This window comes from Ochotona princeps, chromosome 4, assembly GCF_030435755.1.
Source record: "Ochotona princeps isolate mOchPri1 chromosome 4, mOchPri1.hap1, whole genome shotgun sequence".
In the NCBI taxonomy this organism is placed as follows: Eukaryota; Metazoa; Chordata; class Mammalia; order Lagomorpha; family Ochotonidae; genus Ochotona; species Ochotona princeps.
Genome location: NC_080835.1, coordinates 47228066 through 47252541, shown reverse-complemented (window position 1 = coordinate 47252541; position 24476 = coordinate 47228066). Strand labels below are relative to the sequence as shown.

The window sequence follows — 24476 nt, the reverse complement described above, 5'->3', positions numbered from 1 at the left end:
GCCTCTTAATAGTGTCTTTCAATTCCTGAATACTTCTTTTGGCCTGATCCAGCTCTGCTTCCAGCTTTTTGTTTGCTTCCCCCTGATGACAGAAAATATCTTCCAATTCTGAGATTCTTTCTTCTGCTTGTGTCATTCTATTTTGGAGACTCTCCACTGTACTCTTCATTTGCTCTACCGTGTTCTTAATTTCTGATACACCAGCCTTGATTTGCTTTATTGCTTCCTTAAATTCTTTGAACTCTTGCATGAGCTTCTCATTGTTGATCAAAATCTTTAAAAACCAGTCTTATGGATTCTGTGTGCCCCATTTTCTCAATGTCTTCCTCAGTTAACTCTGAGGCTGGCATAGGGTTTTGCTCCCTTGCAGGAGAGTTTTCGGCAATATTCATTGTGCCTTTGTCTCTTCTTTTGCTCTTGATCATTATACTTCTGGTTAGCAGTGTCTTCTCCTTGGGACAGGCTTCTAAGCTGTGTCACCCACAGGTCTACAATGCGATTTTACTTATTGGGGTTAGTACACAACTTTTCTTGCAACCACTTGTGCCACAACCTCCAGCGAGTTCCAGGTTTGGGTTCTTATGTCAGATTTCCACTGTGGTCTCCACAGCCCCAGCTCCTGGCACACCACTCTCCACCTCCTGTGCTGAGGCTGCACTGTTGTCTCTGCAACCTTTCTCCCACTTCCGGTTGGAGCAGGTCCCAGGATTAGAGAGACACCAGGTGTCCTATATAATTAGGTTGTTGGTGGCGCTGATCTTGCTGGAACCTGTTGGACGTTAGGTCTGGGTGCCACACGGACCTATTTTGACCCATTCGATGCCACAGTCAGCATTATTTTCCTGCGGGACCAGGGCAATCACTGACGTCAGCAAGTTCTCGCGAGATCAGCACATGCGCAGTTCACTATTGTCCCCTGCAGTCCCAAAGCTATTGCCACAGTGCCCAAAATGGCGCCTGATGTACAACCACTAAGGTTCTTGATTTGCTGGCCACCAGATCCGAGGGCTATCCCAGACCTGCCCTGAGTGGAACAAGTAGAATGCCACACCGTTGCAATTCACTGAGTCAGAAATGAGCTCACTCCCAGCTCAGCGCATGCTCCGTCCTCTCCCTTGCCCTTTCCTCCTTATGCAAAATGGCACCCAATTCAGCTCTAGGGGGCTGACTGGATTGTGAAATCCACTCTGTTTTCGCACTGCCTGTCTGAGATCTGTGGCTCTGTCTCTGCTCCTGGTCAAATCACACGGACCAGCAGAACGGACAGTTCTTTGTCTGGGTTCACCACCCGAGCTCCCAGTGAAAGTCCCTTCCCACCTGGTTGCTGGTGGAGTTCCGGCTGCTGTGGAGTTCAGATCGCCATGCTGGAGTATCAGTCTCTGCAACACCACACCGTTGTGTCCGCTGCTTTCCTATGTCTGTCAGTCTCCAGGTACCCCTCTACTGTTGTTCTTTCCCTTCCTATTTCCTGAAATATGTCCTCTCTGCTTCATCTTGGTTAAATGCTTTTCCATCTGTATGAACGTGTCCTTACCCTATTCCGCCATCTTGATTCATAGCTGATGGTATTTCAATCCATAGCAGTATTCTTCTACATGATACTATAAATTGTTAAACCTAAAACCATGACGAAACAAAAATTCTCATTTCCACCATAACACTGAAATATGCACAGTGCAGAATTACAGAAAACTCAAAGCAGTCTCAATGCAATAAATAACCCACAAGTCAGCAGTGCAAAGTTTACTAACCCAAGATTATTTATTTGACTGACACAATGGAAGCATATTAAGACTTTCTAGTATATTTGAAATATTCTGAATCTTTTGATATACTGACCAAAATACAGAATAATGAAAAATATGCATTATAATCCCTTCTTCAGAAGTTACTGGTTGTTGATAGAACCACTACAACCACAGGCTGGCTTCATATTCCAACTGGAAGCTAAACTGCAAATTGTCTCACACTTGTAGCTAACAAGTACTAACCATTCCCACTGCATCTTGGTCAAAGGGATTCCATTCTACATTCTCAGGATATCGTGCAAGGACCTTAGACTTGAATGTTCTTTTCAATGGTGTCTGCTCAAAATTTTCCCCTGGAAAAAAAAAAAAAAGTAAATCATTTCTACAAGGTCCCTTTTAATCACAGGGTTATCAATGTCTGAGTTTGGTAGTCCAGGAAGATATAGAAATGAAGGCAAGGAGGTTAGTATGCCAACCATCTAGGAGTAGGAAAGGCTTTAAAAGTTATTAGATCGGTAAAGAAGCTGAAAAAGTATAGCAAAGTTAATACTGGATACTCTACCTATCTTTACATTTCTTTAAAATGAAATTATTGCTATAAACCCAGTGGTTAATTTTGCAGGGTGAGATAAGAAAGCACATGAACTCATAAAGGATTGTATCCATCTTTTTCCCCCATTTAATTTACTTAAAGTCAATTAAAACCATAACAGAATAATTGATTATTTTAAACTCTAAAAATATATTTCTATGATCATGAAAAAAATACAAAGAGACTAAAATATATGGCAATAACAAAACAGATTTCAAAGCCAATCTAATAAACTGCTATTTCAGAATCATTTGAAATTTCCGGAATTCTACTTTGTTTCCTCACTTCCTTCCTAAAAACACCAGAATAAACTGAAATTAGAAACATTAAAGGAAAGGAAGAAAGAGAGGAAAAACCAAAGAACCCACCACCTAGAAGGATACAAATCTGGAAAGTATGATCAAGAGGCACAAGAAAGTTAGAAGGCCAAAGGGTGCAAAATGTCACTGGAGTGAAATATTCAAGAACCACCAGAAAGTTTTAGGTGTTCTGAACTTTTTGTTTTTACCTTCAGTCGTACTTGAAATGAAAAGGCTGGCACCATCCCTGGCTTTAGAAGCCTGTATGTACTGGCATAATGCTATACGATAAATGAAATAACAGAGTATTACAACAAAGCATTACGATTCAGATTTTTCCAACCACGACATCATTCTAAAATACATTTTAAATCATAAGGCAATACAAATTTACCTAAAACAAAATTTTCACAAAACAAACTTACGCTTTCTATATGTGATGCCCTTTCATATTTTCTAATCCATATCATTAAAACAAAAAGCTTCTGACTGGAAGACCCACTAATGCTCACAGCCCAGTTTAAACAACATTAATAGAATGAAAAAGTCAACCAATTTCAAATTTCTATAAAGCCACAAGTGTTTTACCCAAACTGCCCCCAAAAAATGATTTTACCAAGGAGTTGAAGAAGAAGCAATATATTAAATATGCCTACATAGTACAAACAAGCAAATTCAGCACATGCCACAGAAAAATACATGGGAATACAGTCAAGAACAATTCAGGTAACTGAATTTCACGCTTAGTCACTGAGTAACCATGGGAGACATATAACCCTTAGGAACTGTAGGGATAGAGAAGACCCAGACAAAACACTACTGTTGGGCCCGGCGGCGTGGTCTAGCGGCTAAAGTCCTCGCCTTGAAAGCCCCGGGATCCCATATGGGCGCCGGTTCTAATCCCGGCAGCTCCACTTCCCATCCAGCTCCCTGCCTGTGGCCTGGGAAAGCAGTTGAGGACGGCCCAATGCATTGGGACACTGCACCCGCGTGGGAGACCCGGAAGAGGTTCCAGGTTCCCGGCTTCGGATCGGCGCGCATCGGCCCGTTGCGGCTCACTTGGGGAGTGAAACATCGGACGGAAGATCTTCCTCTCTGTCTCTCCTCTGTATATATCTGGCTGTAATAAAATGAATAAATCTTTAAAAAAAAAAAAAAAAAAAAAAAAAAACACTACTGTCAAGAGTGTCTCTGCAAGGGCCAAGCGCCATGGCCTAGAGGCTAACATCCTCGCCTTGAATGCTCCAGGATCTCATATGGATATTGGTTCTAATCCTGGCAACCTCGCTTCCCATCCAACTCCCTATTTATGGCCTGGGAAAGCTGTCAAGGACAGCCCAAAGCACTGGGACCCTGCACTTGTGTGAGAGATCCAGAAGAAGCTCCTGGCTCCTGGCTTCAGACCGGCTCAACTCTGGCCAGCCACTGAGGCCACTTGGGGAGTTAACCATTGCATTGGACAGAAGATCTTCCTCTCTGTCTTTCCTCCTTTCTGTGTATCTGACTTTGCAATTTTAAAATTTTCAATAAAACTGGGAAGGGAAGGGAAGGGAAGGGAAGGGAAGGGGAGGGGAGGGGAGGGGAGGGGAGGGGAGGGGAGGGGAGGGGAGGGGAGGGGAGGGGAGGGGAGGGAAGAAAAGAAAAGAAAAGAAAAGAAAAGAAAAGAAAAGAAAAGAAAAGAAAAGAAAAGAAAAGTAAAGAAAAGAAAAGAAAAGTAAAGAAAAGAAAAGAAAAGAAAAGAAAAGAAAAGAAAAGAAAAGAAAAGAAAAGAAAAGAAAAGAAAAGAAAAGAAAATCACACTGGCAGGGTTATGACCTAACAAGTAAACCTTCTACAGTACCAGCAACACATATGGGCACAAGTTCAACTCCCAGCTGGTCCGCTTTGTTCCAGTTCCCTCTTATTTGCCTGGGAAAGCAGCAGAAGATGGCTGAAGTGCTTGGGTCCCTGTTCTCAAATGGGAGACCTGAAAGGAAGCTCCCAGCTTGTGACCAGCTCAACTCCAACTGTTGCAGCCACTTGGGGAGTGAACCAGTGGATAGAAGATCTCTTTCTCCCTCTCTCTAACTGTATCTTCCATAAACAAATTTTTAAAAATTGGGGGGAGGGGTAAGAAAAAAAGTCAGAAAACTGACACAATAAGTAGATTCACAAACCTAAGATCTTTTTTATTGAAACAATTTTAATTTTTCATAATTTGTTGAGGGCTTGAGTTTTTGAGAATAACCATGAAATAAGTACCTCAGAAACACCTACAGAAACTCATGTCTTGAAAACTGTGTGTCACATACAGATAAATCCTCAATTATTTAGACCTTTGAAAATTCAAACAATACCAGAAATGTAACATCACAATTATGCTATTCTACTACCTTAAAAACACTGGCTAATTCTTCAGTGTAATACAGAGAACACAAATACCAGCTCACTTGGAGATACAGATCCATTTCTAACGGCAGCTTAAAACCTAGTCAAATAGGTACTGTTTATTTGTAAATTTGTCTCTAGGAAACACAGTTCAAATAAATCAAAACAAATTTTTTAAAAGTCTGTTATGTCTTGTAAGGACTACTAATGGGTTCTTTTGATTATTCGCTCTGCTTCAACCAGGCCAGAAACAAACTGGCATTTGTACTGCTATTAGCCTGCTGGGACTAATCTGATTGGAACAACTCTTAGTGGGGGATGTCTAAGTCTGGAAGCTTCCAAAGAACCCCTGAATTACCTGAAGTGATTTACAAAACTTTGTATGAAAGATAGGTGTTATTTTTTTCTGGAGAGAGAACCACATTTTCATCAGCTTCTCAGACGGTTCCATAATCCAACACCACAGCTCCAAAATCTTTTCATTAGTCAGGAATCATCTGAGCTTTTACAGATTAACTTAAAGAGGCAGGTTTTCACACAAGCTGAAAATATGTACTATTAAATAACTTGTTTCCAGACTGGCAGTAACCCAAACTAGGAGAATATTATTTTCTCCTTTCCTGTCAAAAGATGCTCAATGCTGTCTCAATGCAAAACTCCCTCCTTTTGAACATAAACATAAGTGAAGAGGTTAAAAAAATGAATAACAGATCCTCAAAACTTCAGCCTAAAGTACAGTGGTATCCCTGAAAAATCATCACAAAAATTCCACCAAAATGTCACAAGTTGTACCTTTAGGCTGGTGTGTTCCCTCTGTGGAGGCAATGACAGCTTTGAAATGGTAAAGGCAGATATAAAATGTATATCCCAAAAAGCATCTCAGAGAGACCTATGTGGTGAAATCTCAACCTGATTTATGCTGAATCACACAAAACAACTACCAAACATAATGCCAGGTTACATTGAAGCTTAATTAAGTAATCACTGTTTCCTAGAAACTATTTATGAGGTAAATCTGTCTGCTACATATATACTGTATTAATAATACCAAATAAGAGGGGTTATTTGTGGGGCAGGTATTTGTCACTACAATTAAGGTACTCCCATTCTGGATGATCTGACTTTAAGATCAGGTTCCAATTCCAGCTTCCCCCTACTGCACCTCCTGGGAAGCAGCCAGTGATGGCCCAATTACCTGGGTCCCTGCTATCCATATGGGAGACTTTAACTGAAGTTTCTGGCTTCAGTTCAACCCAGCCCTAGCTGTTACAAACATTTGGACGTTCAACCAGCAGATGGGAGCTCTCTGTGGTTCATGTGTTTTCTCTCTGTTCCTCCCTATCTCTCCCCTATCCCCTCAAATAAGCTTTTAAAATTTGACCAAAATATGTCAAAAGACCAAAATGTACAGATAAGAAGCTCAAGAAATAAACACCAAGCAAATAACACATTAGCACATCACAAACTTTTGGAAACCAAAGATAAAATTATTGAAAGGAGATTTTAAAAGAAAAAAAAAAGCTATGGGGGTGGGGACGATGACTGTTGTGCTTGCGCAGCAGTGAAGTTGCTGCTTGGAATGCCCTAGCCCACGGCCCAGTGCCAGGGAGTCTCAGCTCCACTTCTGACTCCAGCTGGAGTAATTCTAACCTGCTACCCATGCAGGAGACCTGGATTTGAATTCTAGGCTGAGGCTTCCACCTGATCCACTCTAGCTTATCAGCATTTGGGGAACGAATCGGCAGATGAAAAATTTCTCTGTCTCTACTTCTTTCTCTTTCTCCCTTCCAAATAAAATGAGAACATGAATAAATTAAATACATAAATGACCTAGGAGCAACACTCCAGTAACAGGCTATCATCAACAGAGATAAGAACACACATCATTTAGATAAGATGTATCCTAGATATGATGAGAAAAGTACTTTACCTCCATGGTGTTTCTGTCAAATAACAAGAAAAACATCATACACACATAAATTCCACTGAAGGGACAGCTAGCTACAAGATATCTAACCAATATTCTTTAAAACCACCAAGGGGCGGGGGAGGGGGAACCTGCTAATGTCATAAAAAACAGTCTGAACACTGTCAGCCAGCAGGATTCCAAGGAAATGTAACAATTAGATGTCACATTTCCTGAACAAGACTCAGAAGAGAAAACGAACTTTAGGCAAAAACTAGCAAATTCTGAATACAGCGTGGACTTTATCCTTAATCATGACAAATGTGCTATACTAGTGTAAGACATTGGGCCCAGCAAGATGGCTAAACTGGTTAATTGTTTGCCTTTAAGCACTTGGACCCATGTGGGTGGCCAATTTGTGTCCTGGCTGCTCCACTTCCCTTCTAGCCCCCCGCTTGTGGCCTGGGAAAGCAGTCGAGGACGGCCCAAAACCTTGCGGGAGACGTGGAGGAAGTTCTTGGCTCCTGACTACACTCTGGCATAGCTCTAGCAATTATGGCCATTTGGGGAGTGAACCAGTGGATGGAGGGTCTTTCACTCTCTCTCCTTCTTTGTAAGTCTGCCTTTCCAAAAAATTTATATAAATCTTTTAAAATAAGGCATTAATATTTGGGGAAATTCCTTGTGAGATATATAAGAACCCTCTATGTTTGTAACTTTCTATAAATACAAATCCATTCTAAATTATAAATTTGACTGAAAAGATTTTTAAAACTCAAGCCCATTTAAACAAATTATCCAAAAAAGAAAATTTACAGAAATATAATCCAGCTTTATGGTTGCATAGGGATGAGATTCAGAATGGCTGCTGAGAAGGATAAGGTTTCTTTTTAGAATGATAAAAATTTCTAAAATTATTATTGTGAAAATAATTATAACAAAAAATTGATCTGTACAACTTTAAAAGAGATATGCTTTAGGTACACTTTAAACAAGTATAACTTCATAGTTTGCAACTCAGTAAAACTAGTCTAAAATATATATATACATAAACCACAAAAGATATTTGCAATGCTAGTAAAAATAGACTACTTTAGATTGTCATTTTCAATAAAGTTTCTTTACACACACACACAGCTATCAGAAATACTCTGATATTTTTTTTAAAACCCATATATTATAAATGCATGAAAAATAAGCCAGATTTTAAAACAAATTTTTTTCAAAAAAAAAAAAACATCATAGAAACAAGTCTATACAAATTAAAATAGTGTTGTAAATTGAAACTTAATATGGGCCCAGCACAGTAGCCTAGTGACTGAGGTCCTCGCCTTGTACACACCAGGATCCCATATAGGCGCCAATTCTAATCCCAGCTGCCCCGCTTCCTTTCCAGCTCCCTGCTTGTGGCCTCGGAAAGCAGTACATAATGGCCCAAGGCCTTGGGACCATGTATGGGAGACCTGGAAGAGGCTCCAGGCTCCTGCCTTCGGATTGGGCTGTGTCCAGCTGGGAAGTGAATCAATGGATGAAAGATCTTCCTCTCTGTTTCTCCTCCTCCCTGTATATTTGACTTTCCCATAAAATTAAAATAAATCTTAAAAAAAAAATACATTTCAAAAAAAACTTAATAGCTGCAAAACTGATTTGAGGAAATATTCCATAAAATAAGGTGAAATAAATAAAACTGGAGAAGGAAATTGGTGAGTCAGTTTAGAAACTCTAAAATCCAAACAATATTTCATAAAGAAAGAATACAGGGGAAAAAGTTAGAAGAAATTCTCAACGAAAAGAAAATCAACAGGGCCCAGCAGCGTGGCCTAGCTGCTAAAGTCCTCGCCTTGAACACACCAGAATCCCATATCGGTGCCGGTTCTAATCCCGGCAGCTCCACTTCCCATCCAGCTCCCTGCTTGTGGCCTGGGAAAGCAGTCAAGGACGGCCCAAAGATTTGGGACCCTGCACCCATGTGGGAGACTGGGAGTAGGTTCCTGGTTCCCGGCTTCGGATCGGCAGCACCGGCCGTTGCGGTCACTTGGGGAGTGAATCATCGGACAGAAGATCTTCCTCTCTGTCTCTCCTCCTCTCTGTATATCTGACTTTGTAATAAAATAAATAAATCTTTTTTTAAAAAAGTTATATAACATGTGAAACTATCACATAAACTAAAAGGACAGATTTCTCTACCTGGAGTACTTCTAACTAAGTAAAGAAATTGAGAGTTTAATTGGGGGTCAGGCAAATTAAGCTGCTGCTTTCCCAGACCACGAGCAGGAAGCTACATGGGAAGCATAACCCCTGGGATTAGAACCAGCACCCAAATGGAATCCTGGTGATTTCAAGGCAAGGACTTAGCTGTTAGGCTATCATGCCAGACCCAAGCTTTGCATTTTTTTTTAAAGATTTATTTTATTTTTATTACAAAGTCAGATATACAGAGAGGAGGAGAGACAGAGAGGAAGATCTTCCATCCGATGATTCACTCCCCAAGTGAGCCGCAACGGCCAGTGCTGCGCCGATCCGAAGCCAGGAACCTGGAACCTCCTCCGGGTCTCCCACACAGGTGCAGGGTCCCAAAGCATTGGGCCATCCTCGAGTGCTTTCCCAGGCCACAAGCAGGGAGCTGGATGGGAAGTGGAGCTGCCGGGATTAGAACCGGCGCCCACATGGGATCCCGGGGCTTTCAAGGCGAGGACTTTAGCCACTAGGCCACGCTGCTGGGCCCAAGCTTTGTATTTTTAAAAAGATTTATTTATGGGGCCAGGATGGTGCATACCTTCCTAATCCTCCATCTGTCATTGTGGTATTCCATATGGGCACCACTTCCAATTCAGCTCCTTGCTGAAGGTCTGGGAATGCAGTGGAGAATGTCTTTGGGCCTCTATATCCATGTGCGAGACCAAAAGAAGCTCCTGGCCTCAGTCTGGCCCAAAGCTAACCATTGCAGCTGTCTGGGAAGTGAACTAGTAGATCAAAGAGCTCTCTGTCTCTCTGTATAACTCTGCCTTCCAAATATAAATATTTAAAACAAACAAAAAAAATCCCGAAATATTTATTTGAAAGCAGAATGGCAGAGAAAGAGAGTCAGTTAATGCACTGGATCACTTCCCAAATGGCCACAACAGATGGAGCCAGGCAGGCTGAAGCTAAGAGCCCAGAACTCTATCCAGGTCCCACGTAGATAGCAGGGGCCTGAGTACTTGGGCCATCACCTGCTGCTTTCTAGGAACATTAGAAGGACCTGGACTCGAAATAGGGTAAAAAGGACTCAATCTTGCACTCTAACTTGGGATGTAGGCATCACAGGCACCCATTTTTTTAAAAAGCACTGCTAGAACCACATTTCCTTTACAGGTTTCTACTTCTACATCACTCATTTCATCGAAGAACTCAAATTTCTTCCCCATCCTCAAATTTTATCTTAATCATTCCCGTCAAAACATCCTCAATCCTGGGCTGGTGCTGTGGTACCAATCTCTCAGGGCTGGAGTTCTGCTGCAGGGAGTTAAGCTACCATTTATGATGGTTGCAGCCATATCAGAGCTCTGGTTCAATTACTGGTTGTTCCACTTCTGATCCAGTTCCCTGATAGATGTGCCTGGAGAGGCAGCAGAAGACAACCCCAGTACTTGGATCCCTTCCACCCATGTGGGAGACCAGAATGAATCTCCTGGCCCGTGGCTTTAGCCTGGCGTAGACTTGACCTAGATACTGCAGTTACTTGGGGAGGAAAACACCAGATAGGAGCTCTATTTATCTCTTTCAAATAAAGTGAAAATAAGTAATAATAAACAATGTGTGACTCTCCTGCCATCTTACCCTAAATAACAGAAGAGAAAGTTATTTTAACTTCGGACCATAATACCATTTTAACATAATTTACTAACCACCAAATTTTTACCATTTGACACTATATCAAAACACAAAGCCTAGCATTTGTTTTATAAAATTACATTAAAAGCATTGTACTAGTCATATCAAAGCCTTGTTGTACTTCAGGCACAGCTGTGAGAGCAAAAAAAAAAAAAAAAAAAAAAGTTTCCCTGTCACTCTGCAGAATGCTGAAAAATGGCCAGCGCCTTTATTACGCAGTACAGAGCAGTGATGCAGCACTGTATTTAAAAGGCTAGCTCTGGGACTGCAGATCTACATATGCATGGGAAAACAATAAACCTTTAGAAAGGAACACAGAACATCTTAACAGATCCTGCGAAAGTAAAGATATAAGGAACACTATACAGAGTGAGAAAACTGACAGATTGGCCCATGGCTTTTGTTTCCAGGATCAGGAAACACAGATTACAAAAAGATATTTTAATACATGTAACTGACAAGACTCGTTTTAAAAATATAAAGAATTCTACTACCTGAAAAACAAAAACTAGCAAAAGACCTGGATACTTCCAAAGTACACAAATGACTGATACACTTACAAGAAGTGCTCAACATGATTAGTCACTCAGAAAAATGTCAATTCAAATAATTCAAAACCACTGCATAACCAACGAAATAATACAAATAAAAAAGAAGGAAAGTGCCAACTGCTGGTGAGGAGGAGGAGCAATATACACTCTCATGCACTAGCAGAAATATCAATTGGTACAACCATTATATAAAAATTAGGCAGGCAGTACCTACCAAAGCTGGACATGCATATAACCAAGACCTAGCAATTTCAATCCTAAGTACATACCAAACAGGCCAAAAGCATATCCACAAAAAGTATACATTTGGGGATCTTCCCAATTGAACTGCTGGACTCAGAACCCTAACCATGAAAAGATGGAGGACAGAACTAGTCAGTCAACTACCTTAGCCATATGTTGGCAGTGAAAAACTGGGCAAACGGAGGACTATGTCAATCAGTGGATTCTTCAGCAACCTCACTGTGCTTGGAATGACGAGATTGGCAGAAATTCAGAATTACTGAACTATCAAAACCACTTGAGCAAGACCCTCAAGAGCATGCCCCACATCAGGGACCTGGGATGGGTGGGAGACTGGGTGGGGCTTCTCCCTTTATCTCCCCCTTTACCTCAGATACATGACAAACACAACGTGGAAATAATAGTCTTACCCACTTTCCTGTAGCCCTTGAACCTTTTTGCCCTGATTAACTATGTAAAGAATGTCAAAAAATAAAAGAAAAAAGATACTGCCCCCAAAAAACTACGTATACAAATCTTCACATGTCAATTTGTAATATTTAAAATCTGGAAATTAATCACATGTATCAACTGCAGATTTCAGATACGATACGATAAAATCATCTAACAGAAAAACTACATGAGGTTACTTCAAAAAAAAAGTTCTTAGTAGACCTGGCGTGATGGCTCAGTGACTAAATGCTTGCCTTGCAAGGGCCAAAATCCCATGAGTGCCAGTTCATGTCCCAGGTGCTCCACTTCCCATCCAGCTCCCTGTTTATAGTCTGGGAAAGCAGTAGTGGATTGCTCATAAGCCTCGGGACCCTGCACCCACGTGGGAGACCTGCAAGAAGCTCCTGGCTTTGGGTTGAATTGGCTCATCTCTGGCCATTGCAGCCACTTGGGGAGTAAGGAACCAGTGATGCAAGATCTTTCTCTCTCCTTCTCTCTGTAAATTTGTCTTTCCAATAAAAATGTTTTTTAAAAAGTTCTTAGAAAAGGTAGGTTTGGGGGCCACTGTAGTGACAGAGCACGTAAAGCTCCCACTTGTGACATTAGGATCCCCTATGAGCTCTGGTTTAAGCCCTTGCTAGTCCATTTCCAAGTCTCCTGAAAATCAGTTACAGAAGGAAAGACAAGGCTATCCTCCATCTGCTGGTTCACTCCTCAGAATGGTCACAACAGTCAGGGCTGGGCCACACGGAGTCAGGAGTCTGATCTGGCTCCCCAGACGGAGCTGGGTAGCAGAGACCCAAACGCAAGTCATCCTCTGCTGCTTTTCCCATGCCACTCACTAGAAAGAAGCTGGATTGGACGTGCAGCTCATATGGCATGCCAGCTTTACTTGCTACACACTAACACCAGAACTAAATAAATCTTAAACAAACCAAAAGGTATGTTTGTCTGAGGGCAAAAAAAATGAAATCCATACAAAGTGTTTTTATAATACATTTATATTTATGCTGGGAAGGGAGCAGAGCACAGCCCAAGGTACCCACTTGAAAGACCAAAAAAGTTCTTGGCTCCCAGTTTTGGACTAGTCCAGCTCTGGCCATTGTGGTTATTTGGAGAATGAACTAGCAGATGGAAGATTTCTCGTTATCTCTCCCAATCTCTCTGCAACTGTGACTTTCAAGTAAAATAAATCTTTAAAAAGAATTTGGCATAAGCACAAGGTTTAAGATGTTGATAACTGCTAATGACAAAGACAACAGTATCTTGAGTTTTTCCGAATCACTGTGCTAAAGAAATACTTTCTATTATACATGACACTAGTCTCTTCAGCCAGAATTTTTTTTCAATGTTACATGTCTTCTTTCAAATATTAAGTCACTTTTATCTGTTCTAAAACCCAAAGGTATCTCTTAACATCGTTTCATAACACAAAGCACTGTAACGTTGTCCCTTCTCTTCCACCATTTCTCCTAGACTCTTTTGTTTCCCTTTACTTCTTTCTCACATGCAAAAACTTCAAGACCTAACCTTTACCAGGCGTGGGGAATGTCCAGCCCATGGGCAGCATAAAGCCTGAGAAATTAATTGGCCTGGCCCTTCCAGGGCAACCAAATGGGATTTGAAATTCAATAGAAGGCAGGCTAACGAAAAAAAGGTTCACCATACATGCTTTAGACACCCTGAGGTGTACTGATAGTGGTCCCCTACAAATATATTTCCACATCCTAATCCCAAAAATCACTGAATATTATTTAAGAAAAGGATGTTACAGATACAACTAAGACTCCTGAGATGAGATTCTCCTGGATTACTTGAGGGAACTCAAAATCCAATGAGTACTATAAGATAGATAAAACAGAATTTCAAAAAGCTTGTGGAAAACGGAATTAAAAGTTATGGGTGGGTGGAGGGAATGGGAAGTGGTTGGGGGAATCCCAGAGCCTATGAAACTGTGTCACACAATGCAACATAATTAATAAAAAAAAAAAAGTTATGGGCAGGGTTTGGCATAAAGAAAAAATCTTCCACCCACTGATTCACTCCTCAATGACCACAATTACCAGAGCTGAGCCAATCCAAAGCCAGGAGCCAGGAGCTTCTTTGGGCCTCCCATGTTGGGCTCAGCATCCCAAGGCTTTGGGCCATCTTCCACTGCTTTCTCACGCCATAAGCAGGGAGCAGGATGAGAAGTAGAGCAGCCGGGACACAAACTAGTACCCATATGGGATCCCAGCACCTGCAAAATGAGGATTTACCCACTAGGCTATCACACCAGGTGCCCCAACATACTTTTAAAAAATAAAAAATAGAATAGGCAACTATACTAGCACACTGGTATAGTTTATACAAATTTTGTATTAACCAGGCCTAGAATGCCCAGCAGTTATTGGCTGTTTTTCTCCTAGCAGTGTAACACTTGCCTAGGTACAAGGCAACATAAGTAGCTGCTTACAGTGGGGTTTAGAATTTATTTATTTAAATGAGCAACAGAGACAGAGGAATATATAAAAAGATTATTCATCTCAAGCCAGCGCTACGGCCGAGTGGCTGAAGTCCTTGCTTCGCTTGTGCCAGGATCCCTTATGGGTTCAGATTTGTGTCCTGGCTGCTCCACTTCTCATCCAGCTCCCTGCTTGTGGCCTGGGAAAGCAGCTGAGGGTAGCTGGGAGAGCCAGAGAAGCTCCTGGCTCCTGGCTTCAGATGAGTTCAGTTCCAGCCGCTATAGCCACTTGGGGAGTAAACCATCAAATGGAAAATCTTTCTTTGTCTCTCCTTCTTTCTCTAAATTTGACTTTCCAATAAAAATAAATAAACCTTAAAAAAGAAAAAGGAAAGAACTATCTACTAGTTTCACTGTCCAATGGGTGTAACAGCTAGGCTGGAGCAGGCTGATGTCAGCCACAGGAGTTCTGGCTCAGCTTTCCGTATGGATGGCAGGGCCCCACACTACACCGGCCCCCAAGTGATATCTTAGCTGCTCTTTCAAATACCCGTCGCTGTTGCTATTTTTTATTACTTACAATTTAATGTTAGTTACTAGATGACAGTATACTTACCTTGCAGAGTAATAAAGAAAAGTTCAGGGAATTTAAATAATATGCCCTAGATCATACAGCAAGAATTGGAAGCTTGTTCTTTATTTCTCTAAAGTTGCCTGCTATGTGCTTTTTCATTTTGAATGACTTCCTTATTGGTAGGGCCCTCGTTTACAAAGGGATGACTCGGGCCCGGCACAGTGGCCTAGCAGCTGAAGTCCTCGCCTTGAACACCCCGGGATCCCATATGGGCGCCGGTTCTAGTCCCGGCAGCTCCACTTCCCTTCCAGCTCCCTGCTTGTGGCCTGGGAAAGCAGTCGAGGATGGCCCAATGCATTGGGACCCTGCACCCAAGTGGGAGACCTGGAAGAGGTTTCTGGTTCCCGGCTTCGGATCGGTGCAGCACAGGCCGTTGCGGCTCACTTGGGGAGTAAATCATCGGACGGAAGATCTTCCTCTCTGTCTCTCCTCCTCTCTGTATATCGGACTTTGTAATAAACTGAATAAATCTTTAAAAAAAAAAAAAAACAAAGGGATGACTCTTGTTGCTCCTAGTCTTGGTGTCAGGGATAAAAACCAATAATTGTCAGTGTGATGTGGGGACATGATAAAAGTATGCTTACAATTGCCTTTGTGGAGCTTTTGTTTTAGGAAAAAGAGGCAAAAATTAAAATATGAGCATAATAACTAATCTACATGATACCTTAGGAGATCAAAGAAGCCATGGACCAAGTGCAGCAGGGTAAATGGGATCGGGGATGTTAGGGCAAAGCGGAGGGGAATGTTGTAATTGTTAAAGAAACCAACAGGGTAGGCCTCACTGACAAGGTGCTAATTTCAGGTGAAAGTTCAGAGAATCAAAGCAGTGAGCTGTGTATCTGTGGAGTGGTGCTTCAGGCAGACAGTAACAGCCTGTGCGGGGCCTTCAGCAAGGGGTATGCTTAATGTATTAGAAATGTACACAAGGTTGGTGAGGCTAAGGTAGTGGTGAGGGAAGAAGTGGCAGGAGATAAAGACTAGAGATCTGAGGAGAGGGAGAGTTGAAGAAATACGATGGAGAAGAGGGGACTTGTAGGCCAGTGATTTTGAGTCTGTGATATCTGGATCAGTAGTATCAAGACCATCTAAAAACTTGTATAAAATTTGAATTTCTGGGCCCACTCTTTACTTGTTCAATCAGAAACATGGGATGAGACCTAGAAATCCTTGCAGCAACAAGGCAGTAGATCTCTTCACGCATGCTCATATTTGAGAAGGACAGCTTTGACTAAGAATTTTGCTGTTGCATGACTCCAGTTTCCAGTCTTTGCTTGGTCTAGATTTAAGGGTAGTTCCTGCATGACTATAGAGCTTTGATAACAGTTTCAAATTATGGCTCCCTCACTTCCTGGTTTTGTTACAAGGATTATATATGATGAAAGACACACACCTACCCTTACCCAACCAGGCCAAAAGAGTCTCTCTTGAGACAATGAACTACGTTCATGAAAGAATGGTTCCAATTTTTGGACTGCCTAAAATTATGTAACAACTTGCTGGTGGGTTGTTAGCATATCCTGTACTATGCCTGTCAGGCCATTTTTTCCCCCCAATCTTGGATTTTGCAATCTACTCCTCCCACGTAGCTGCCTGTCAGGAATTATTCAATACCCTTTTCCTGGCTTTCTCCATGGAGCTGCTTCTTGTGAGCCTTGGCTCTGGAAGTTGTCACCTAGGTGCTGAATTGCGAGTGTTCTGAGGAAAGAAAAGGACAGATGCACAGTGAAACAGGGAACAGTTTCTTGAGAGCTAAAGATAAATTGTGTTAGTGGGATTCAACAGAGAGAATAGGGCCCGGCAGCATGGCCTAGCGGCTAGGGTCCTCATCTTGAACACCCCGGGATCCCATGTGGGCGCCGGTTCTAATCCCGGCAGCTCCACTTCCCATCCAGCCCCCTGCTTGTGGCCTGGGAAGGCAGTCGAGGACGGCCCAATGCCTTGGGACACTGCACCCGTGTGGGAGACCCGGAGGAGGTTCCTGGTTCCCGGCTTCGGATCGGCGCAGCACCGGCCCATTGCGGCTCACTTGGGGAGTGAATCATCGGATGGAGGATCTTCCTCTCTGTCTCTCCTCCTCTCTCTGTATATCTGACTTTGCAATAAAAATAAATCTTTAAAAAAAAAAAGAGAGAGAGAGAGAGAATAGTATTCCCTAGTTTTACAGTTTATGTCTTGCAAAATTGATTACATAGGGTTCACTTTCCAAATGGCCACAAAGACAGGCTGGAGCAGGCTGGAGCCAGGCACTAAGTACTCCAATGTGGTGGCAGGAGCCCAAGTACTAGGGCCATCTTGTGCTGCTTTCTCAGGTGCAAAGGCAGGAAGCTAGATTGGAAGGAAAGCAGCTGAGACTGCAATCAGCTCCCATAAGGGATGCTGGCATCACAGGCAGCAGCATTAGATGAGTTAGCAACAATTTTTAGAATATTTGTTGCAGTTGAATCTAAAATGTAATGGCACTGCTTAACTTGTTAGGACATAGCTTAATATATGTACGTGTGTATTTTTTTTTTCATGTTCTCATCATCCAGATTGGTTCTTCCCAGTTTTACTTATGCTTTTATCTTGTGTGGGTGTATGTGTGTACATTTAACATAGTGGTAATGAGAAATACAAGATTTTGTTTTGACTTTTTTCACTTGAAAGTCTATTATGAATATTTCTAAATACCAAATTGTATCCTCCTTAAATTGCATTGGATAAAGGCACCGAGCACAGATACGATATAACTTTGGATAACCTCTGCTCTTATTTCAGCTTACTTTCAGTGCACACTTTGTTGTCTTTTCTTTTTTAAAGATTTATTTATTTTACTACAAAGTCAGATATACAGAGAGGAGGAGAGACAGAGAGGAAGATCTTCCATCCGATGATTCACTCCCCAAGTGAGCCGCAACGGCTGGTGCTGCGCCAATCCGATGCCGGGAACCAGGAACCTCCTCCGGGTCTCCCACACGGGTGCAGGGTCCCAAAGCTTTGGGCCGTCCTCGACTGCCCTCCCATCCCAGGCCACAAGCAGGGAGCTGGATGGGAAGCGGAGCTGCCGGGACTAGAACCGGCGCCCATATGGGATCCCGGGGTGTTCAAGGCGAGGACTTCAGCTGCTAGGCCACTGTGCCGGGCCCTCAGTGCACACTTTGGATGGCTCAAACACTTAGGTCCCTATCACTAATGTGGGAAGCTCAGATGGAGTTCTCAATTCCTAGGATAAGCATGGTCCAGTCCTGGGTGCTGCAGGAATTTAGGAAATGAACCAGAGGACGGGGAGATCTTTGTATATGTCTCTACCTTCAAGAAAAAAAATTTTGATGCAATTAAGAATTATTAAGAACTCAGGGCGCCGGTTCTAATCCCAGCAGCTCTACTTCCCATCCAGCTCCCTGTTTGTGGCCTGGGAAAGCAGTTGAGGACGGCCCAATACATTGAGACACCGCACCCTTGTGGGAGACCCGCGTGGGAGCCAAGTTCCCAGCTTCGGATCAGCACGCTTCGGCCCGTTGTGGCTCACTTGGGGAGTGAATCATCGGATGGAAGATCTTCCTCTCTGTCTCTCCTCCTCTGTGTATATCTGGCTGTAATTAAAAAAAAAAAAAAAAAGAACTCAGGCTCAGTGTGGTAGCAATTAAAGTACTCGCCTCATACATGGTAGGATCCCATATGGGCACCGGTTCTAATTCCAACAGCCCCGCTTTCCATCCAGCTCCCTGCTTGTAGTCTGGGAAAGCAGCTGAGGACGGCCCAAAATCTTGGGACCCTGCACCCATGTGGGAGACTCAGAAGAGGTTCCTGGCTCCTGGTTTCAGATCAGTGTAGCACTGGCCATTGTGGCTGCTTGGAGAGTGAATCAGCAGGCAGAAGATCTTCCTCTCTGTCTCTTCTCCTCTCTGTATATCTGACTTTCCAAAAAGAATTACATAAATCTTAAAAAAAAAATTTATAACGAATTGAGGAGCCCGGCACAGTGGTCCCTGTAGTTAAATCATCACCTTGCACATGCTGGGATTCCATAAGGGAGAATGGCCCAAAGCCTTGGGACTCTGAACCATGTAGGAGACCCAGAAGAAGCTCCTGAATCCTGACTTCAGACCAGCTCAGCTCTAGCCACTGTGGCCACTTGGAGAGTGAACCAGCAGACAGAAGATCTTTCCCTTCGTGTCTCCTTCTCTCTGTATATCTGCCTTTCCAATCTAAAACAATAATAATAAATATTTTTTTAAATATATGTGGGGAAGGCAAAGTATGCAGGTTGGGACATGCCACCCAGGCCCGTAGGTGGAGAGGCTTTAGACTGCCCAGAGAGTGGCGTTTGGACATACTGATGTGTGAGTGGCTGAAGAGCATATTTAACAGGGGAGGAATGACTTCCCAGTCTTCCACAAACCTGGCCTCTACAACTGCAGGTAGGCAAGGGAGCTGAGAAGGATTGGTTTAGAGGAGGCAAACCAGAGAACATGTCTGGGTCAGGCCAAGGCACCAACTCACACTGAAGACACAGGCTGAGCTACGTAGCACTGCCATCTGCTGGCACAGGCAAAATCTGGGGCTTGGAGAATGCGTGGCTGGGCTAAGCCAGAGTCCCCATCCAAGAGAAAGATCTTCTGTCTGCTGGTTTACTCCTAAAATGTCTGCAACAGCCGGAGCTGAGCTGATCCAAAAACCAGGAGCCAGGAGCTTCTTCCTAGTCTCTCACTTGAGTGCAGGGTCCCAAGTACATGGGCCATCCTTCGCTGCTTTCCCAGGCCATAAGCAGGGAGCTAGATGGTAAGCGGAGCAGCCAGGACATGAACCAGCGCCCATATGGGATCCTGGAGCTTACAACGTGAGGCCAATTAAGTCATCATGCCAGCCCTCCGCCCACAAAAACAAACTTAACAAAAACAAAAATCTGAGAATAATACAGTGTTCCATCGCCATTGCTATTTTAATTCTAAGCCTTAATCCTAAACCTAACTGTGGCCCTCAGCTTATTTTTAAAGCTTGCTCATTTTTTGCAGATTTTAAAGATGTATATACGTATCTATTTGAAAGGAAGGAAGGCAGAGTGACAGAGAAGAAAAACAGAGTTAAAGATCTTCCATCTGTTGTTTCACTCCCAACATGACTGCAAAAGCTGAGGCTGGGCCAGGCTGAAGTCAGCAGATGAAAACTCCACTTAGTCTCCAAAAGCAGTGGGGGGATTGGGGGAGTGGAAAGTATCCAAGAATTTGAGCCATCACCTGTTGTACCCAAGGGTACACATTAGCAGGAAGCTGGAGAAGAAGCAGAGGCAGGATTCAATCCTAAACACTCAAATACAGGCATGTCACACGGTAGCTTAATCCACAGTGGATGAGTTTACAAATCCATACATTATTTACTTATTCAACACTTAGGAAAAGTTGTAGAAATATATAGCACATTCACTCCTCACCATGGTGCTGAGGATTTCCCTGCACACCCCCCGAAAAAAAAAATGTTCTGCACCTTAATTGTCGACAAATGTCTTGTTAGAGTTACAAGCCAGTCTAGATTATCCTAAAATCTGCCAAGATCAGCAAATCATACTTCAACACAACAAATGGCTAAATAGTAAAATGAAATAGACACGAGACAGCTGAATGGTACCTTATAGCCATTTTAAGGTATATAGCAGCCAGTCCTGTATATAAACTAAAATTGAAATGTCAATGAGCTAATCACAGGTTGTGGTTAAGAACTTGCCTTTTTTTTTTTTTTTTAATATACTGGTTACTCAAAACCATGTCAATTCCATAATGTTGCAAATTGCTGTTGCTGTTATATTGGGACTCTTAATTGACTGGGATGATATTCTACCAGCTCTAACTTCGGACCAGAAATGGTCTCCCCAAGAAACTGTTCAACCCATCTGGACAATAAGTAGCTGGACTCTATGCTTGGTATACATTTGCAAGGAAAGAATCTTGATTGAATTTGAACTGTAATACTGCATCAAGGTGGAGGAATCCACCAGGGGGGAGGAGCATGGGGAGGGGTGGGGGGAATTCCCAGAGCCTATGAAACTGTCACATAATGCAAAATAATTAATAAAAAATATATATATATAGCACATCAAGTTCCAAAAAGTTACGTAGTAGGTTGTATTACTAAAAGATGACTGGGAGTGGAACAGTCAGGACAAGAACCAGCATACATATGGGACACCAACATTTCAGGTAGAGGATTAGGATGCTATGCCACCACACAGGTCCTTGCTCCTTTTCCAATCCAGCTCCATGTAAATGGCTGCAATGGCTGGTGCTGCACTGATCCAAAGCCAGGAGCTAGGGATTTCTTCCTAATCTCCCATGCAGGTACAGGGTGTCAAAGACTTGGCCATCCTCTACTGCTTTCCCAGGCCATAAGCAGCCAGGAAGTAGAGCAGTCAGGACAGGAACTGGCGCCCATATGGGATGCTGGTGCCTCAGGGTAGAAGTTTGTGTGTTAAGCCACTGTGCCAGGCCTCGGACATTTTCCTACCTGGAAGAGTAAAAAGACATACATTCTAACATTTCTAACTTACCAGATGAAACTGGAAAAAAAAATTGCATTTCAAGTGGGACTAAAAAAAATTAATTGATTTAGAAGCATATTACAAAATCCTAGTCATTTATAAATATTAATTCTTAGCATCTGCTAAAACTACTAACTAAACTATCTTTGATTTCTAGATCTAACTTTTTCATTCTATGACCAACATAAATGCATGTAGATTCATATTATGTTTTACCAACTGGGAACAATTCACAAAGCAAGAAGTCCCCACTCAGACTGGAATAAAGCTGAAACTAGGTGAGACTTCTCTCCACAGACCTTCTCACCACTCAGGGCTCTCAGCATTACAGACTAATTGGCATGACTTACCCATCACACTAACAAACAACAAAAACTACTAACTTGGTCCTCTTAAACACAAGGTTATCACAGCCTCCACATCTGACAGCCAAGCAGATATGCTAAACTTTGAGTAACAAGATGGCTTAAACTATACCTGCTGCCATTGTACTTCCTGGGACTCCATGTAATCCCCTGGGAGGACACTGAAACCCGCCTGAGATCTGGCATCATCTGCACTCTCACTGTTTACCATACCAGGACCCTGCCACTTACAAACTCAAAACAGAGTTTAACCTACCCCCAAACTAACACCAGCAAGCACAGAACACCTGGAACATGGACCCCTGACTAATGCCTGCCTCACTAAATAGTTTTTAAGAATTGAATTCAAAATCCAGGGAAGGACAGCCTGTGCTTACACACTCAATTCCATGAGAATTCACCAGTATCTAAAAGGCAAGCCTTCCTCTAACTCACTGGATCCTTTGCAATATCCAGAAAGACTCTAAAACATAAAGTACAGGTTTCCTCACATGTACCCAGGTCCCTGAGGTTTCTAAGATTCCCTTAAGCATAATCTGAATCCAAGCCTGACAAGAGGAATCAAGAAATTGAGCCAAATCCTTTCACCAGGGTTAGCCAAGACATAAGCATACAAAAGGATATGAGATTGGAAAGGGGTGTTGCCAGAGGAGGCCTTAGGGAGAGAAAACTATTTTTAATCTAGGAAGGAAGGGTTGAACAGTCTAAGAAAATTCTGTGTAAGCACCCAACACTGTGACTCCAGATATCCTCCTAAGAAGAAAGAAGCAGGATACAATATCATTAAAGTAAAAGCTACATATTTTCCATGTGACCCTCCACACTTCAGAAAGTCAAGTAGGATTCTCCTAACGTTCTGAAAATACTCAGTCTCTCCAATTAAAGTTAGTAGATGTAGTATTAAACAGCCTCAAATTAGGCACCATCCTCCAACTACAGCAGTCTTAACTTCAGCAATAGCCACAGATGCCTGGGAAAGGTATTAGCACTCAAGGTTTGCTGGAACTAGAGATCTCTTCAGAGCAGAGATACCTTTTTAAGACGTCCATAACAAATCTGTCTAGAATTGATCAACTGTTAAAGAGAAATAAACACTCACTTTTAGGAGTCAAGTTGTGGTGGACCAGGTTCAACTGCTGCCCGAAACACTAGCATCCTACATGAGCACTGGTTCAAGCTCAACTGCTCCACTTCCAAACCAGCTCCATACTACAGTCCCAAGGAAAGCAACAGAACATGGTCCATGTATCATTCGCATGGGAGACCCAGAGTTAACTTCATTCATTCATTCATTGCTGTCCCAGCCCAAGCCACTATAGCCACTGAGAAGTGAATCAGAAAACCCAAGATCTCTCCCTTTCTGTCTTCTCTGTAACTTTTTTTTCCAAAAACAGTCAGTAAAACAAAATTTTTAAAAAACCACTTACTTCATATTTACTCCGTTTTAAATTAGTTCACTAAGGTGTTTGTTTTGTTTGAACACTGAGAGCTCTTTCATGCACTGGCTTACTCCCCAATGCCTGAAACAAGAAAGGCTCAGCTAGGCTAACCAGAAGAGCCCAGAATGCAATTCTGGTCTCCTCCGTGGGTGGTAGGACCCAAATACCCAAGCCAACAGCCACTGCCTCCCAGATGTCCATTAGCAGGGAGCCAGAATCTGAAGCAGACAGGATCCAACCCCAGGCACTCTCAAACTTTTCATGGTCATTTCACCTATGGGAAGGGCAGCTTTTTTTTTCCTTTCTCTTTCTTTTTTTTCTTTCTTTCCTTTTCAATAAAATACCCATCTCAGCCACCAAAGATTTGCAAATTAAAACCATGAGATAGATACCAATTCAGACCCACTAGGACGGCTCTGATTAAAAAGATAGCTAAGTATTGGTGATGATACAGACACCAAGAGAATGCAGAAATGCTGTAGTTGTCTCAAAAGGTTCAACATGGAGTGAGTGACTTCACTCTTAAATACATAACCAGGAGAAACAAAAATTGCGCCATATACAAATGTGTCCTAGGGCCCAGTGCAATGGCTCAATGGCTAAATCCTCACCAAGCAAGCATCAGGATCCCCTATAGGCGACAATTCCTGTCCCAGCCGCTCCACTTCCCTTCCAGCTCTCCGCTTGTGACCTCGGAAAGCAATGAGGGACAGCCCAAAGCCTTGGGAACCTGAACCAATGTGGGAGACTCAGAAGAGGCTCCTGGCTTTGGATTGGGCTCAACTCCAACACTATCGCACCGGGCCCTCTTTTCAAATATTTTACTGGAAAGGAAGATTTACAGAGAGAAGGAGACTGAGAGAAAAATCTCCCATCCATTGGTTCACTCCACAAATGGCTATAATGGCTGGAGCTGAGCTGATCTAAAACTGGGAGCCAGGAACTTCTGGTTCTTTCACATGGGTTCAGGGGCCCAAAGATCTGGGTCATCCTCTGCTGCTTTCCCAGTTGATAAGCAGGGAATTGGACTAGAAGTAGAGCAGCCAGCCCGGCACACTAGTCAAGTGGCTAAA

At 42.7% G+C, this 24476-nt stretch overlaps 1 protein-coding gene across 1 annotated transcript in view; it reads right to left on the bottom strand.

Annotated features, from left to right (window-relative positions):
* Positions 1-24476, bottom strand: part of DENND5A (DENN domain containing 5A) — an 86382-nt gene that overhangs the window by 56552 nt on the left and 5354 nt on the right. Inside the window, exons 2-3 of the mRNA XM_058663403.1 lie at positions 2849-2920; positions 1992-2101 (exon numbers count right to left, since the gene is read on the bottom strand). Coding sequence (XP_058519386.1) covers positions 1992-2101; positions 2849-2920 — 182 coding nt within the window. The remainder of the gene's footprint in view (positions 1-1991; positions 2102-2848; positions 2921-24476) is intronic.